The 16,939-nt window shown below is 41.5% G+C and overlaps 1 protein-coding gene and 1 long non-coding RNA gene across 2 annotated transcripts in view; one reads left to right on the top strand and one right to left on the bottom strand.

Moving 5' to 3' along the window:
- LOC125139787 overlaps positions 1–1,375 on the bottom strand; it is a 31,965-nt gene extending 30,590 nt beyond the window's left edge. The window contains exons 1-2 of the long non-coding RNA XR_007138881.1: positions 1,216–1,375; positions 962–1,094 (exon numbers count right to left, since the gene is read on the bottom strand). This is a non-coding gene — a long non-coding RNA (uncharacterized LOC125139787). The remainder of the gene's footprint in view (positions 1–961; positions 1,095–1,215) is intronic.
- Positions 1–10,245, top strand: part of LOC113650345 — a 243,721-nt gene extending 233,476 nt beyond the window's left edge. Inside the window, exons 14-17 of the mRNA XM_047805088.1 lie at positions 4,821–4,879; positions 5,336–5,389; positions 6,540–6,652; positions 8,282–10,245. Coding sequence (XP_047661044.1) covers positions 4,821–4,879; positions 5,336–5,389; positions 6,540–6,652; positions 8,282–8,526 — 471 coding nt within the window. The 3' untranslated portion in view covers positions 8,527–10,245. The remainder of the gene's footprint in view (positions 1–4,820; positions 4,880–5,335; positions 5,390–6,539; positions 6,653–8,281) is intronic.
- The last annotated feature ends 6,694 nt before the right edge of the window (positions 10,246–16,939 follow it).

Raw genomic sequence — 16,939 nt, 5'->3', positions numbered from 1 at the left:
AGCAGCAAAATCACGTTATATCTCATCATTTCTCTTGCTTCCGTCTCCTTGTTGTGTTTGCTGACATTTTTTGTCTTGTTAGTAAAATGCGCTCGAAGCAGTAGAGGCAGCTCGAGTTGCTGTATGAGACGGAGTGATGGTGAATATAAAAACCCCAACAGAAACCTGCAGATCCAGCTCAACACTGACGGACCCATTAAATATGTGGAGGTGCTGGGAGGTGACATGATGTCTCAGAGTCAGTCGTTCGGCTCCTATCTCTCTCCAATGTCCGAATTCAGTGATTTCACCCTCGTTAAGCCCAGCAGTACCACAGACTTTACAAACACTCTAAGCGTGCTCGATGCGTCACTACCGGACAGCACGTGGACGTTTGAGAGTCAGCAGGTGAGGAAAGATGCGTTCTGTGTGAAATGTATAACATATACATGACTTGTCTTCTCTATGTAAATACAAATACTATACAGTAGTTTAACAGCTGTATGTATGTGGGACAGAGGAAGAGAGCAGAGAGAGAGAGAGAGAGAGAGAGAGAGAGAGAGAGAGAGAGAGAGAGAGAGAGAGAGAGAGAGAGAGGCTTCAGTTGAGTCAATGATTTATCGAACGAATATTACCTTCATGGTCAAATTTTTCACCCAAATGTCACAGATCTACTAAAAAATGTTAAGTGGTCATATCCTGTATTTAAATGATGTCTATACAAAACTAAAAAATTAAGGTACGCCCTGAAATAACATCATTGACACTTTTATAAAAAATATATATAACAAGAACAAAATCCTGTCTTTAAGTTTATTTACAAGAATTTTATAAATGATTTTTTAATGATGATGTAACAGATAAGACGAAGCTAAAGTCAATCTATAATCTTTTTTATCAAGGCGTTGTCATATATGTGTATGGCTGATCAAATGAATCATAGGCGTACAACAGTGAGGAGAGAATGCTCAATACGACTTACTTGACATCATGAAGTGTGTCAGTCACGTGTGTTTGTGTGAGAATGCGGGGGGCTGGCAGATGTTCCTCTGTAGTGCCTCTCTTTGTCCCGGCTGGGAGACAAAAGTAACTTCCCTCCAATAAGAAATCGAGCCCTGTGAAGCATCACAAAGAGAAAGCTAGTCACTCTGACAAAGAGAAAGCTGACCACGATGCGCTTTGAGCTTAGTCAGATTTTTAGAATGTAGTATAAGTAAAAAATAACTATTTATTTACCCTAACAATGGCTTGTACAATCAGGACAATCACGACATCTCCTTTGAAATTAATTGTGTATTGTATCGAGTTAAAGAATTAGAAAGGTGATGGATTTCAGAGTGATGCACAGATGGAAATCGGCGCGTGCTGTGATTTGGATAGCTCTGCATCTGATTTTTGACATCGAGGCTTCAGAGTTGCTTTATTCTGTGGCTGAAGAGTCGAAACACGGGACTGTAGTCGGACACGTGTCTAAGGATTTGAGCTTGAGCGTTCAGGCGATCATTCACAGGGAGCTGCGCGTGGTCACGGAATCTAATGTTAAATATTTTGATGTAGATTTAACAAGTGGCGCTTTGGTCATCAGACAGGAAGTGGACAGAGAGAGCGTATGCGGTTCGAGCTCATCGTGTCACATCAGTGCTCAGATTTTACTCCAGAAACCTTTAGAAGTGCATCACCTAACAGTCGAAGTCGAGGACGTGAACGACAACGCGCCGGTTTTCCAAACTAAAAACGTGTCTCTGGAGATTTCCGAAGCCGCGGCTCCCGGAACTGATTTCCGGCTAGAGAGTGCACGAGATGCCGACGTGGGAATCAATTCCCTTCGCTCTTATTTCCTCAGCCCGAATGACTATTTTATTTTACGCGTAGAACCCAAAAGCGACGGCGTTAAACTTCCGGTGTTGGTGTTAAGCAAACCACTGGACAGAGAAAAACACAACGCGTTCCGTCTGAACCTCACTGCATTGGATGGCGGAAAGCCGGAAAAAACCGGAACTACTCTTCTTGTTGTGAATGTTCTTGACATCAATGACAACGCGCCAGAGTTTGACGAGCCACAAAAAAGGGTAACACTTTTAGAAAACTCTCCTGTAGGGACATTAGTAACCTCACTCACAGCTTTCGACGCTGATCATGGTCTGAACGGAGAAATCTTCTACTCCTTTCATAAATATACTCCTAGAAATGTTTTACAGATTTTCTCAGTAGATCCCGATAGTGGAGAGATCAGAGTGAGAGGTGTAGTAGATCATGAGCAAGTACGTGTATATGACATCACAGTTCAGGCCAGAGACAGAGGCAGTCCAGCCATGGAAGGTTCCTGTAACATTAAAGTGGAGATTGTTGATGTTAATGACAACACTCCGGTTATTAGCATTAACTCTGTCTCACATGTTCTGAGCGAAGATGTAAGTCCAGGGACTGTCATCGCCATCCTCAGCATAAAGGACGGAGATTCCGGTATGAACGGGGAAGTAAGCGTTCACATCCCATCTGGCTTGCCTTTTAAGATCGGTTCTTCTTATGAAGGCCATTACACCATAATGACTGATGGGCTTCTGGACAGGGAAACCATGGCTGAATACAACATCACAGTGACAGTGAGTGATTCCGGCTCCCCGCGTCGTTCCTCCCAGGAATCCTTTGTGGTGCGTCTTTCAGATGTTAATGACAACGCACCGGTCTTTTCACAGCCCTCTTACTCTGTGGATATTTCGGAGAACAATGCTCCAAATGCTCTGATCTTGTCTGTGTCTGCATTCGACTCGGATGTGGGCGAGAACTCCAGTCTGTCTTACTTCATTATGGATGGTGATGTCCAAGGCTCTGTGTTGTCCTCATACATCTACATAAACCGTAAGAAAGGACAGATTTATACAATGCGAGCTCTCGATTATGAACAGATAAACATGTTTCGGTTTGTAGTGCAGGTCCGTGATGGGGGTTTCCCAGCTCGGAGCTCTAACGTCACAGTGCATGTGTTTATCCTTGATCAGAATGACCATGTTCCAAAGCTTCTGTACCCCCCACTTCCTCCTGATGGCACGCTTCAGTTTTTTGTGCCTGTCTCAGCTGACCCTGGCCATCTGGTTAACCGGATATCATGTGTGGATTATGACAGCGGACACAATGCCTGGCTCTTCTACAGTCTGGCTGGACCAGATGCAGCACTGTTTCACATTGGTGCTCATACGGGACAGTTAAGAGTAGCTGGAAAACTAGAGCAGGACGATTGTAAGCGCATATTCAGCATCACTGTGCTAGTCCGGGACAATGGAAAACCAGTATTCACTAGCAGCATTGCTGTCAATATCACTCTGGCTGAGAAATCGACGGATGCGTCCTCTGAACGCAGGAGTTCACCACGAGGAAAACTCAACCCCTCATCAGATTTAGTGCTATACATCATAATTTCTTTATCCTGCATCATATCAGTGTCTCTCCTCACTATTATATTTATCACCCTGCGATGGCTGAATTGTCACAGTCACCTGACCTCTCTCATGCACAGACTTGGATTTAAACGCCATCACAAGGACCTTCACCTGCAGCTCAACTCTGACGGACCAATTAGGTATCTAGAGGTTGTAGGGGCATCTCAGAACTCACAGAAACCGATACACACACCCTGCTTCTCCACCCTCTCTAGCCAGAGTGACTTTGTGTTTGTTTGGAGGCCACGTGCTGCCTCAAGCACGAGTCTGTCACGGAGACTGTTTGGTAGATCTCTCCTGAAGGTGAGGATTCTGTAGATACAACAACAAAAACATTAGGAGAATGAAACTGGTGCTCTGTATGGTGTGTGTGAACATCGTCAGGGGGTGTGAATGTTCAATTAGGCCTCGGGGTGGATACCAACACAAGACCTCCCAGTGTTAGACTCTGATAGCTTGCGTGTTATCACAGCAGGGAGGATACATGTATGTGTGGATTATTAGGTCTACAAGATTTCAGGGTTGTTTTGAGTAGTAACGTTTTTTCACTTCATACCATCAATTAACATAAGTTTTTTTTACACTTCAGTGCATGCTGAAATTCTTAAGGTTGCTCCACTAACAAACACTGAACATGTATTAACATAGCAAAGAAAATACACAAAAGATACACAAAATTTACATAAATATGCACATGTTTTTTTGTCTACGACAGCAAATTTGGATGAAATGGATCATCAAGGTAGTCAGGTTATTTAGTGTTCAGGCTCAGTCAGCTGTGATTGTTTGTGTGTGTGTGTGTGTGTGTGTGTGTGTGTTGTGTTGACTGTCAACTGACCCAGTTACTCTAATATTGTCCAGTGTGGAGGATCAGTGAGACAATTCATGTACTACATGTGATCCTCCTTAAACCAGGATGAACCTATAAAGAGTAAAAACAGCAAACATCCCAGTAACAGCCGAGATATTTAACCGTATTCACCTTCAATTCTAAATGGATTTTGTAAAGCATTTTTTTCCATGGTTAGTCGTGCGGTTTGGTGGTTCGGTCTGTCATCCTTCTAAGAGGCAGCGAGTAAGTAACTCGTCTATTGTGTGTTCTTATATCGTCCACGCGCTCATGTGTTTCCGAGACATGCTAGCTGTTTCAATTATTCACACATTCAATCCTGTCTCATCTCGCCTAGGCATCATGTCTATCCATTTCCTGTCTTTCACTCCACTCACAGGTCTGCGGTTAACCGGATTGTGGCTTCATTAATTGAATTTCTTATTACAGCAACCTTATACGTTTCTACCCTCATAGAAGAGGCGGTGTCAGCGAAAAGGGTGCCAGTATTTATAACTCTAAAATCAAATAGACACTGAATGGACTGTTTCTGTCTTTTTTTTTCTCCCCCACAGCAAAAACCACCCAATAACGACTGGCGCTTACCACCGAACCAGAGGCCTGGACCGAGCGGGTAAGTGCAGTCATGGCTTCATCAGTACTTTAAACACTTTAAGGCTATCATCAGTTGATTAGCTTAACAAAATCTCAAAAATATTCCTGGTAAATATTTCCATCAGAGATTCTTTACAGAATCTAGCAAGCACTGGGATCACGTTATACTTCTCTAAGAAAAAATAAAAGGTTCCTCAAGGGTTCCTTAGATTGTGATTAATGTAAAGAATCTTTGTGAATGTTTTATCTAAGAGGTTCTGGGTTTGAGGGTTTTTTTTTTTTCTTTTAATAAGACTGTGTCAGTTGCAGTCGCCGCAATGGCGTTAATCCTTGTATCTTATCTTAGTCACTTTGAAAAAAATAAATATATATAAAAAATTTCCTAACATAGACAGATGTAGATTTCGGTCTCATATTCTGATTGGCGTGTGGCTAAATGAGTGACAGGCGCATTGCTACTATCCCTGTGTTCCAGCCAACACAGGTTCCACACCCTGCAGCAGAGATGGGCTCCGTACGAGAAGTCCAGGTAGAGTGCAGGAAGTGGAAGAGGACAGTAGTGTGTGCTGCAGCTCGGCTTCACCTGTGGAGCCTCGTAGTTTTCTTTTCAAGTTTCTCTTTAGAGCTGCTCAGTGTGTCTTTCAGCTCCCGGCTACACACCGTCCAATCGTCCTGCCGTTGTTTAACCCAGGTCCGGCTTCGCTATCGAAGACCTCGGGACCTTTGGACGTGTGTGTACTGCTGGAGACTGTGTGTTGCATCTTGCTGTGTAGGTTCACTGTGGCACTGTGTGTAGTGATGCCTAGTGCCTTTCTTTCGTTTTTTTTTCTTTTCTTTTTTTTTTCAAAATGGGTTTGCTTTGGCTTCCTAAGAAATATTGTGTGTAGTCTGTCTTCATAGCATAGAGAATATTTCTGTTGTCCTGTTCCTGATTTCCATTTTGTGTGTTTATGTGAGTAATGACACAGCAGCGAAGACACTCCTTCAGATTCACTTTATAAAAACGTTCGGAAGAAAAGATTATTTAAGGACGTAGAGGAAAATATTAAACTCGTCCTGAAGCGTTTTATTCCTCTTATACCACCGTAAATTGGAACGGAGTCACTGAAAGCAGTTAGAGACTTAAACTCCTCCTAAACGAAATCATAATCAGTGATTACATGCATTTGTTAACAACACACTGTTGATAAAATGAGCTGCGGTTTGAATTTCAGCTGTCGTTATCATCAGAGCTGCTGTCGGGGTAAATAAAGAAGAGTTCTGTGGTATAAAGAGACGGGTGGGGTTAAACAGCAGGGTGCTAAAATTTAAAAGCGTCAGTGTTGAATCTTGAAGAAAGCTGATGGTTGATCCTAAAACTGAACACATACAGTACAGTACAGTATACGTGCTAGAAGAGAAAATCAGTGTGTGTTTGTTCCGTGTGTGTGTGTTCTGACCTGTCTGGCTGTTTGATTACATTATGGCTGCCTATGCTCACTTCAACTGCAGCCTCCATTACACCGTGTGCTGCTTTTTTTTACAAAATGGCCGCCTCAGCTCATCAGCCCGGTGTGTTCATGCCAAGGACAGGCGAGCGTGTGTGTGTGTGTGTGTGTGTGTGTGTGTGTGTGTGTGTGTGTGTGTGTGTGTGTGTGCACATTAATGTGAGACACTGAACAGCCCTGTGTGTCGTATAGAGCCGGACCTCGTCCTGATGAAGCCGGAGCCGGTGCAGTAGTGGGAACTGGACCATGGCCGAACCCCCCCACCGAGGCTGAACAGCTCCAGGCTCTGATGGCTGCTGCGAACGGTGAGCTTCATTCCATTCTCTTTCTGTTTTTTAATCTGACCATCACTTCCCACGTGTTCAACTCTCCAAAGAGAGATGCATGAGATTAGAGAGTTAATTAAAATCTTATTTTAGCAAGTGCTGTAGTGGGAGTGTGAAGGAAACACTATGAATTCATTATGCAGAGGTTTATTTTGCACTGTGGACCAAATCAAATATTTTACAAATTGAACCTTGTTCTATAAATGATTGTGTGTTGCCTCAGTGTATGACCTAAAAACCTAGAAGCGGATTAACGGGATTGTTAACAATTACAGTAGGAAATAAAGAGGAAATGAAGCGATGATTGTTTTTTTATCCGTTTCTAGTTACATTGAACGTTAAGGAATGTTGTGAATGTTATATCACATCTAAAGAGTATACTCTACGCTGTTGCTATAGAAATGGTAAACGTATTCGAAGGAGATTAAATTAATCTGCACCTTCTGACCAATTTGAGAGCATAATTTGAAAGTCAGTGTCAAGGCTGGGTTCAGGAGACAGAATGACAAAGAGATGCTTCCAGTTGGCTGATTGAAGGCTGCTGGAGATTTATAAAGGACAGAAGAGTCCTTTCTTCCTCCGTCACACAGCTGCAGTCTTTCAGCACGTGCTGCACAGCCACATCGCTCCGGCAGATCGTTATTTCCTTTCTGCACTGTGATGAGTTTGCGCTGGGGAGAACGAGCCAGTGAGAAATTCAAGTGTGGTCATTATTCATTTAGGAAAATCTCTCCAACAAGCTACAGCCAAAGCACAGAAACAAAAAGCATTCGAGATACAGAGACAAAGCTCTGTGTGTGTGTGTGTGTGTGTGTGTGTCACACTAACAGCCACCACACGACTTCTGCAACAGAAGCGAACAATAGCAGTGTGGGTTTCTTTTCATGCCCCATTAAATGCGTGATAGCATCCAGGCAGAGTGTGAGAGTGTGTCTGTAAGTGTGTGTTACAGCATATATAATGCATGGGGGAGGGAAAGGCAAAAGCAGGTCATACTCTGTCTCTCTCTCTCTCTCTCTCTCTCTCTCTCTCTCTCTGTCTCTCTCTCTCACACACACACACACACACACACACACACACACACACTGCAGTGCACTGCTTTAGTCTGGTGGAAGTCTGAGAATCTTTGATTCTCCTGCACCAAACCACCCACGTTTTTAACTGCAGAAATTCATTTCTATAGCAACAGCTTTTTTCCTATAAGGAAATATTTATGTCAGATACATGTAATGAGTCTCCAGTGTCACAGTTAAAGGTGTAGCCTCAGTGGATACGTTTTTTAAAAAAAAGTTTTAGAGAGAGAGAGAGAGAGAGAGAGAGAGAGAGAGAGAGAGAGAGAGAGAGAGAGAGAGAGAGAGAAAGAGAGAGAGAGAGACTGTTGTATTATAAGTGAGAGCTTGTTCATGTGCTGTTCTTTAATGAACTGTAATAGAAGAGAAATAAAACACCTGGCAACCTGATTTTATCGAAAAACTATTGAGTTTTTATGATACAAATAATTCTCTCTTTCGTCTTCCACTTTTACTCTCTCTCTCTCTCTCTCTCTCTCTCTCTCTCTCTCTCTCTCTCTCTCTCGTGTCTCTCTCGTGTCTCTCCCTTTTTCTTTAGAAGTGAGTGAAGCCACGGCGACACTCGGCCCTCGCTACAACGCTCAGTACGTCGCAGACTACCGGCAGAACGTTTACATACCGGGCAGCACCGCTACACTGACGGCTAACCCTCAGCAACAGATGCCTCAACAGGCTCTGCCTCCTCCTCAGGCCCCGCCCCAGGCCGCGCCCGCCGTCGACGTCCCTAAAGCCGCCCCAACCCCGGCCAGCAAGAAGAAGGTCACCAAGAAGGACAAGAAGTAAGAGTCAGACAGCGTCAGATTAGATGAAACGAGACTAAATAGATTAGATTAGCAGATCCGATCTAAGCATCTCTCTTCTGCGCATGTTAAACTACAATATTTAATCATCATACATTTATTTAGTGCCGAAACTAAATTTGCATTCCGTTTGTTTTAGCAAGAAATTCCCAGCTGTTTTTTTTTTCCTGTGGTAGATTTTGTACTCTAATATAAAAAAAAAAGGGAACAGGAAGAAGAATATCTCCTAACATATTGTTCGCTCGCACTGCTGAAAAATACACGTGGTTTCGTCACGTTCCTATTTCTTTTCTCTTCTTTCTAATATGAAACGTGTGCTGTATGTTTTTATTTTTGAAGAATGTGCCATAACCCTGGATTTAAAAAAAAAAAATATTCTTGCATGATCCACTTTGGAACCATAGTATTGAAAACTATGCAGTGTGGTAAAAGTATGAAGTTAAATGTATTTAAGGGTCACAGAAATAACACCAGCAAATCAAATCAAAGGTTTGCTGGTGAATGGAGCTGTTTGTATTGTAGGGCAAAAAAAAAAAAAAACAATAATAAGAAAAACGTAAGATTGGATTTAATCTCGATTAAGTAGTTTAGTGCTACTAAAATAAACGATGCTAGCTTAACGATTATATAACGATGTATAACGTTATTATTTAAACACCCACCAACTCGCTATATAGCCGTATATCACTCCTGTATCACTAAATGAGGTGTTTTTTTTCTGATATAATGGATGTTTTGGTGTGTGTTAGCGCGTTTCGGTTCAGCATGATCACCCCAGGTTCTGATTATGGGAAGAAAATCCTGGGACGAATAAATAATTCTCACTGCATTGATGGAAATATGAAGGAAATATTTAACCTGGCCGTTCAACATTGCCAATTTGATTCTGTGACGATTCCTGTAAATATTTAGTTTCTTTTCCGATTGGACTTTAATACTCTCCTAATCCATCCTGTACAATCCGACCTCGTCACCGCCGTGTAAATACGACACGTCTCACGTCTGTACGATAAACTAGAGCCGCGGACATCGGACTAGCACAGGAACGTTTCAGTATTTTTTAGAAAAGAAAAACAAAAAAATAAAAGAAAAATAAAAAAAAAAACGCACAACAAAAAGCCGAAAAAAATAAAGTGTAGTGCTTTAGATACGAAAAAGCTTCAAACTCACTTACTAACCAAACTGTAAATACAATCTATAAAGAAACCGCAATCGTAGTTTAGACCTTGTGGGAAAAAATGTGCATATTTTTGTGTTTTTCTCTTTCTCTTTATTTCTTCCAAGCTAAAAAAAAAAAAAAAGAAAAAAAAGAAAAGACAAGGTGATGTGTTTGTAGAGTGCCCTTCCATGACCTCTCTCTCTCTCTCTCTCTCTCTCTCTCTCTCTCTCTCTCTCTCTCTCTCTCTCTCTCTAGTCTTCTGTGTGTTAATTACAGTAAGCTGTTAATGCTACACGAATGGCTATTACTGTCTGTTCAACTGCAAATATATAGAAAATCTAAATGTCTGTCTGCTGCTTGAATACCTTCCTGTATTCAACCGTGATAACTTGCTTTATTTTTTTCTTTTCTAACCTCTTAGCGCTTCATGTCCTGCTTTTATTTTATATGCAGATATTTATATAGCTCTTGATTTGGTTTATGTTCTTGTTTATTAATGGGACACTTACATTTCAAATAAAAGTTTGTCAGAACTCACCAGCCCGTCTGTCCCTGTGTGTGGGTTTGTAAAGTCTAAATTAATATATATTAATACAATATGTATATTATTAGCATGTAATATTAATGTATGTTAACATAACATAACATTATACTACTGTCTATATTTACACTGGTATGGTGAAGAGCCAAATAAAATCGCCATATAGACCTTATAGACCATATAGACCTCACATAAAATAAATAATATATAATCTAGAAAAAAAAATAATAATAAAAAACGCATAGCTTTAAGGAGATTTATTTAACATGTATAGAAGGAGTCTCCAGTGTCAGTGTCAGTCAGGGGTAAAGCTGTGGACACCAGGAATGGATAAAAAAAAAAGGTATAATATTTTAGAATATTTTAATTAACTGCTGCAGAATCACAAGAATTTAAGTTCGATTTGTGTGATCAATTAATTAATTACTTAATTAATTAATGAATTAATTTTTGGGGAACATAAATCACCAGATTTTGATATGTTGATTGATTTCCGACATAATCATGATACTGATACGGAACAAACAATGAAACATTAAAATAGATAGATAGATAGATAGATAGATAGATAGATAGATAGATAGATAGATAGATAGATAGATAGATAAATGTCGAATGTGACAGCACCAACATATAACTATTAAATCTTTATGGCATGTTTGCTCACTGATCCAAAAAGGGTTTATTTCATTAAAATAAAACACGCACCATGAAGCATGCCCTTTACAACAAATCTACATCACATACAAACACACACACACACACACACACACACACACACACACACACACACACACACACACACACACACAAGGAGCATCTCAACCTTCTTCCTCTGACTCATATCACTGTGAGTCATATTTCCTGAGCTAAATCTAGAAATTTCTGTTACGTCACATGCACAATCATCAGTGAGCACAAAAGCTCTGAAATCTAGCAGCTCAGTATGAGATTGCCCTGAATAAACCTCCATTTTCTCACGCCGGCACTGTGGACCTACAGAGACGACAAAATGGCCGACGTCTCGAGCGTCTGCAGCAGTTGCCTAGGCGACAAGAGGAAAGGATGCTATTTTCTGATACGGCAGCATCTACGTCTATCTGTGTAAGCAGGTGAAGAGCTGACCGAGCATGACACTTTAACACATGTTAGGCTGAGAGGAGTAGAGAGACAGAGAAAAAGAAAAAGAAGAAGAAGAAGAAGAAGAAGAGAGCAGCCCATGATTACAGAATCAGTGCGTTAATCAGGGCTTTCACTAATCACCCCACTCCACAGAGGGAGGATATTTATGCTTTATTAAAAACACACACACACACACACACACACACACACACACACACACACACACACACACACACACACACACACACACACAGAGTATCTGAGACATCTCTAAAGCATACAGTGAGCCGAGTGAGTCATGTCTCCTCTGGTATATATTTAAATATAAATATAAAAAGTCACATGTTTATTTCCTTATGAACTCGTAACATATGTAAAGGCTGTGAGATGAAGCTGATGTACTGATCTACCACACATGGCTGCAACAGTCTTCAGTCTCTCTCTCTCTCTCTCTCTCTCTCTCTCTCTCTCTCTCTCCCTCACATGCACACACACACACACACACACACACACACACACACACACATTTTGTTACCAGGCAGATTTAATTGACCAGAGGAAACCGTGATTTGTTTCAGTGTCCATGTAGATAGGTCAATAAACACACCAAGGCCAGATGCTCTTTTCAGGTTCCACCATGTGTCAGTGGTCATCTCATCATGAAAAGGTCAGTTCATCCTGAAACACTGAGTGACTCTCAGGTCTGAACTCACATCATATAATATACACACACGCTTTTCATTCAAGGGCTTGGAATACACAGTTAAGTCACTAAGTACCAGACATTTGTGTGCTTTTCTAGCTAAAAAAACACACCGAACACCTGTGATGACACTCGCTGTTCGTGCGCTCTCTCTCTCTCTTTCACACACAAACACACACTTTGTGCTTTTCTTTGTTCTAAGCCGTTCAGGTCATTCTGCTAAAAGAGAGAAAGAGGGAGTTATTCTGCTGGAATAAAAGACTCCATCTGCTCTCTGGACCTCCCTCCTCATTCCTCTCTCATCCTCCTCCCCACTCTTCCTCCCTCCCTCCTGCACAAAATTGGCAGCTTCCTATAAAAGAGGAAAAAGCCCCAATGCAGCTGCCGTTACCATGGAAACAAGTCTGTCAACCCGTCCGTACCAACTGCAGCATGAAGGATTTAGAGCAGCTCTGAAAAACGACACACTGGGACACTTTCATACTCAGAGCGAAAAGAAAGACAACCATTATCGCGTCACTTTATACAGGTTTAATTAAAAAGTCCATCTGATTTAGATTATGACAATTGGTTGCTTAAGAAATTGTTTTTCTAATTGTTTTCTTCTTCGGGGTGATTTCATTTAATTATTGTTTTGATGTATTCATCACTATAAAAAAAGAAATCTCAGAAAAAAATAAAGAGCTGTTCTGGTTTAAAAAATAATTAATTAATTAGTCAATCAATCAATCAATCCTGGTACAATCCTGCTTAATTAGTATGTACAGTTCAGAGCCATTCTGTTTATTTGTATAGATAGATAGATAGATAGATAGATAGATAGATAGATAGATAGATAGATAGATAGATAGATGGATAGATGGATAGATGGATGGATGAACACTCAGAAACACACCACAATGACCAAACATTTCAAAACGATAAGAACTATGAACTAGTTTAAATAGATGGAAGTAAACAAGGGTTAACAGGAAGTAGGTGTAGGTGAGTTCATCAAGCAGGTGAGACAGAGAGAGAGAGAGAGAGAGAGAGAGAGAGAGAGAGAGAGAGAGAGAGAGGTACTGGACTGGATTTATAGATCGGTGGTGGATTTGCATGTGACGTTGGAATGAAGACATCATTTAAATTTCCCAAGTAGGATCGATAAAGTTCATCATATCTCTAATTTATTCTTTCGGTTTTATTGTTACCGTTTGGATCATTTCCCTACTTACTTATTCAGCACAAAATGAACAAAAATAATCAAATAACAAATAAAATGCAACCAACCCAATGCAGCTAAGAATCCTTGAAAGAAACAACACAATCGTAGGTGGATTTATTTGATTCGTTTCATTCGATTCACTTCATTTGATTCGTTTGCTTGTGAAGATGCAGTTCAACAAGTGCTGTGGGAGCTTGGCAGTTGATCCTGTGAACTAAAAGATAGTGAAAATAAAGAAATCGTGTAAGAAAAAACCTCAGGCTGTGTGTGAGAAATGTGCCGAGGAACCAGGTGTGTAAATTTCATGAGTAGTTTCACACATTCTGCTCTGCTACTACTGACGGTGACTGATCTTTCATACAGATTGATTGATTGATCATTTTGGATCTTTAAACAAATCAAGAATTATGTTGTTTTTTTTTCTGTTGTTTCTCATCAGCTGCAGGATTCCTGAAGAAGCCGCAAGGAGAGAAATAATTATGAAACCTGTCTTTACTCCACAACATGAACTATGATGTCATATATCTAACACATACTTCCCTTCTGTGATTTTTTTCCCTGTCCACCTCCTTCCTCTGCCTTTCTGGAGTCTGTCTATATTTATACATACATCACAGGAGTGTGTGTGTGTGTGTGTGTGTGTGTGTGTGTGTGTGTGTGTGTGTGTGTGTGTGTGTGTGTGTGTCTGCTCTGTCTGCTCTCTAGTATTTATGAGCTACAGGCGCTCAGTGGAACCACAGTCCATAAAACATGTCTTCCCCCCTCAGCACCTAAACCCAACCCCATCGCCAGCCCATCATCCCCTCTTCCCTCTCCTTCAGCTGTTGCTATGGCAACCATGCATCCTCAGGCTGGATGTGGATGTGAAGAAAGTTGAGCAGCACATACAAACTGCCCTGACACACCTGCAGTGTGAGTCAGAGCAGTGTGTTTATAGCAAGGGGGGTTGTGGGAAGGAGAACAGGAGGAGCGGAGGGGGGGGTGCAGAGTTTTGTTCATGTGTCTTCTATCTATTGCGCTCTCTCTCTCTCTCTCTCTCTCTCTCTCTCTCTCTCTCTCTCTCTCTCTCTCCACCTCTCTGGTCCTCCTGAGACTCATATTGCACTTCCTTTTCCCTCTCTACCTCTCCTTTGTTCTTTTTTCGTTCTCTCATTTCCAGAACAGCATCATTAACCCCAGCTAAGCTGCTTAATTTTTTTCCCTGCAGCATCACATCCCCCTCTCTCTCTGTCTCTCTGTGCTTCTTTTTCCTTCCTTTTCCTCTTAGTGCTTCTTTGTCCTTTCAGCTTCGACAAGAAACATTTGCAGCCAGAAAACACACACACACACACACACACACACACACACACACACACACACACACACACACACACACACGCACGCACGCACGCACGCACACACGCATGCAACTCAATCTTCCCCTCTCTTCCCCACACACATACAAATGTTCTCTCGTATACACACAGACTCTATACGCCGGAGGAGCGGATGCACAGATGGGGAGCCAGGTAACCATGGCAACAGACAGAAAAGATGACGACAGGTTTTAGTGGAGGAGAAGCGAGGTTTGTATTAATATACTGCATTGTGAAATATTAGGCTTACACACTACACTATGATGCACTAAAAACGAACCAGTCTTCTTCTTCATCTACTGACAAATATCTTTTTTTTTCTGGGTGCAGATTGGATCAGTCTCAGATACGTGTGTGTGTGTGTGTGTGTGTGTGTGTGTGTGAGACATCATGACATGATCCATACTGTAGATAGATAGATAGATAGATAGATAGATAGATAGATAGATAGATAGATAGATAGATAGATAGATAGATAGATAGATAGATAGATAGATAGATATTCATTTCTTCCCAGCTTCAGAGGATGTAACTATAGGATAAAAGAAAGATGTAGATTTCACCGCCACATGCTACTAACAGAATAACGAATAAAAAAGCTTGTCGTGCAAATGCAATGAAGACGGCAGCTATTTTGCAGCATGGCTGGTAATTGAGTTGCGACAGTCTGACACGTGAGTGACAGGATGCCAGGATGAGCTTTGGTGTCTTCAACTCGCCTGCAAATGGGCATGGCAGGATGATTCCACACTGCGTGTGTTTTACACGCAGCCATTAAATCAGAGCCGGAGATTAGAGAGCGCTCTCATAAAGGCTAATGAGTGTGTCACATCTGACAAGGATGAAGATCTCACAGTGCTGCAGCCAGCAACATGACAGCTTCTTGTCTTGTGGTGTTCAGTGGTTTTACGAATGCAGAGACACCACGCTGGACTAAATAAGGTGGAGGTCGATGGAGAAGGTTGGAGAACTTAATACTCCTGATGCTGACTTGGATAAATAGAACCGAGGATGTTTTTCTCTCTTCTCAAGGGTGACTTTTCTACCTGGAGACTCCCACGGCTCTCTGCCAATCAGCTCCCACAGGGCATGCAGCTCTTAAAGCCGATTGGCCATCCAGACCCCGAGGCTGAAGGCTGTCGATGTGATGACAGGAGCAGAAAAGGGAAGAAGGGACGAGTAGAAGGTTGTTAGGGAGGATGAGCAAATTTTCCAAACTGACGCTGACCGCAGGAATGCAACGAGTTTTAGTCTTCAGACTTTAGAATTAGCTTTTATTCCTAATATTTAGTGTCGATGCATGAAAAGGCAAACATCTAAACATTCGTATAGAAGGGTAGAAAAAAACGGCCAGAAACGGATAACAGGAAGTGAAATCAAAACAATTTTTTTCACAGTGGTGTATTTTCTTATTAGGGTTCCGACCACCTACATGTCTGACCACAAGAGTAGTTGAGCATCTGAAGAAATCCAAAAGTGAACCTCTTCAACATGAACCATGGACCAGAAGAAACCAGGAGCTGTGTTTCAATGGAGGAAATGTCATCATATAAACAATGACACAATGAACGGTTGCTATAGAAACCATAATGTATTCGATTGAGTGCATTAATAGAAACCTTTTTTTATGCTAAATTGGCCAGAGCGTTTGAATGTGTGTGTGTGTGTGTGTGTGTTTGTGATGCCATGAAGCTCATACAAAGTGGCTCTGAAGTGGATTTAATAAAGCGCTTATGGAAGACAAAGGAATTAATCGTTCAAACAAATTCCTCTTTATTAGTCCAGTCATTATCGTATCAATAATTTACAGTGTGTATGTATACGATGTAAACACATCCTCATGCCACACTGGGCTGCTGAGACACAGACCGAGCTCTGGCTTTGATCTGCTGTAAGATCAGTGCTGTGGGATTAAACAGAAACTGGCCCCTCCAGCGAAACACACACACACACACACACACACACACACACACACACACACACACACACACACACACACACACACACACACACACACACACTTCAGTCAGCTTGTGCCACTCCCAGACTAACAGCACTCTCGTGACACACACCACCGCCTGTCAGCGTGCATTCCAGCAATACAGAGTAGACAAAAAGCAAAATCTATTTTTATTTCTATTTTTAAATGATATATTTTACAGATTGATGAGGAAAGAAATACAGAAAGGAAGAAAAAAACAAAGAGAAGGAAGGGGGGAAGAAAGGTGGGGGATAAGCAGTGCTGAGTATTTATATACATCACTGTGTGACGGCCATGTTGGATTATGTAGGTCACACAGACTCTTCGTGTG

This window comes from Tachysurus fulvidraco, chromosome 20 (assembly GCF_022655615.1).
Source record: "Tachysurus fulvidraco isolate hzauxx_2018 chromosome 20, HZAU_PFXX_2.0, whole genome shotgun sequence".
NCBI classification, from domain to species: domain Eukaryota; kingdom Metazoa; phylum Chordata; class Actinopteri; order Siluriformes; family Bagridae; genus Tachysurus; species Tachysurus fulvidraco.
Note: the sequence above shows the minus strand (reverse complement) of the source record. Positions and strands in the feature narration are given on the sequence as shown.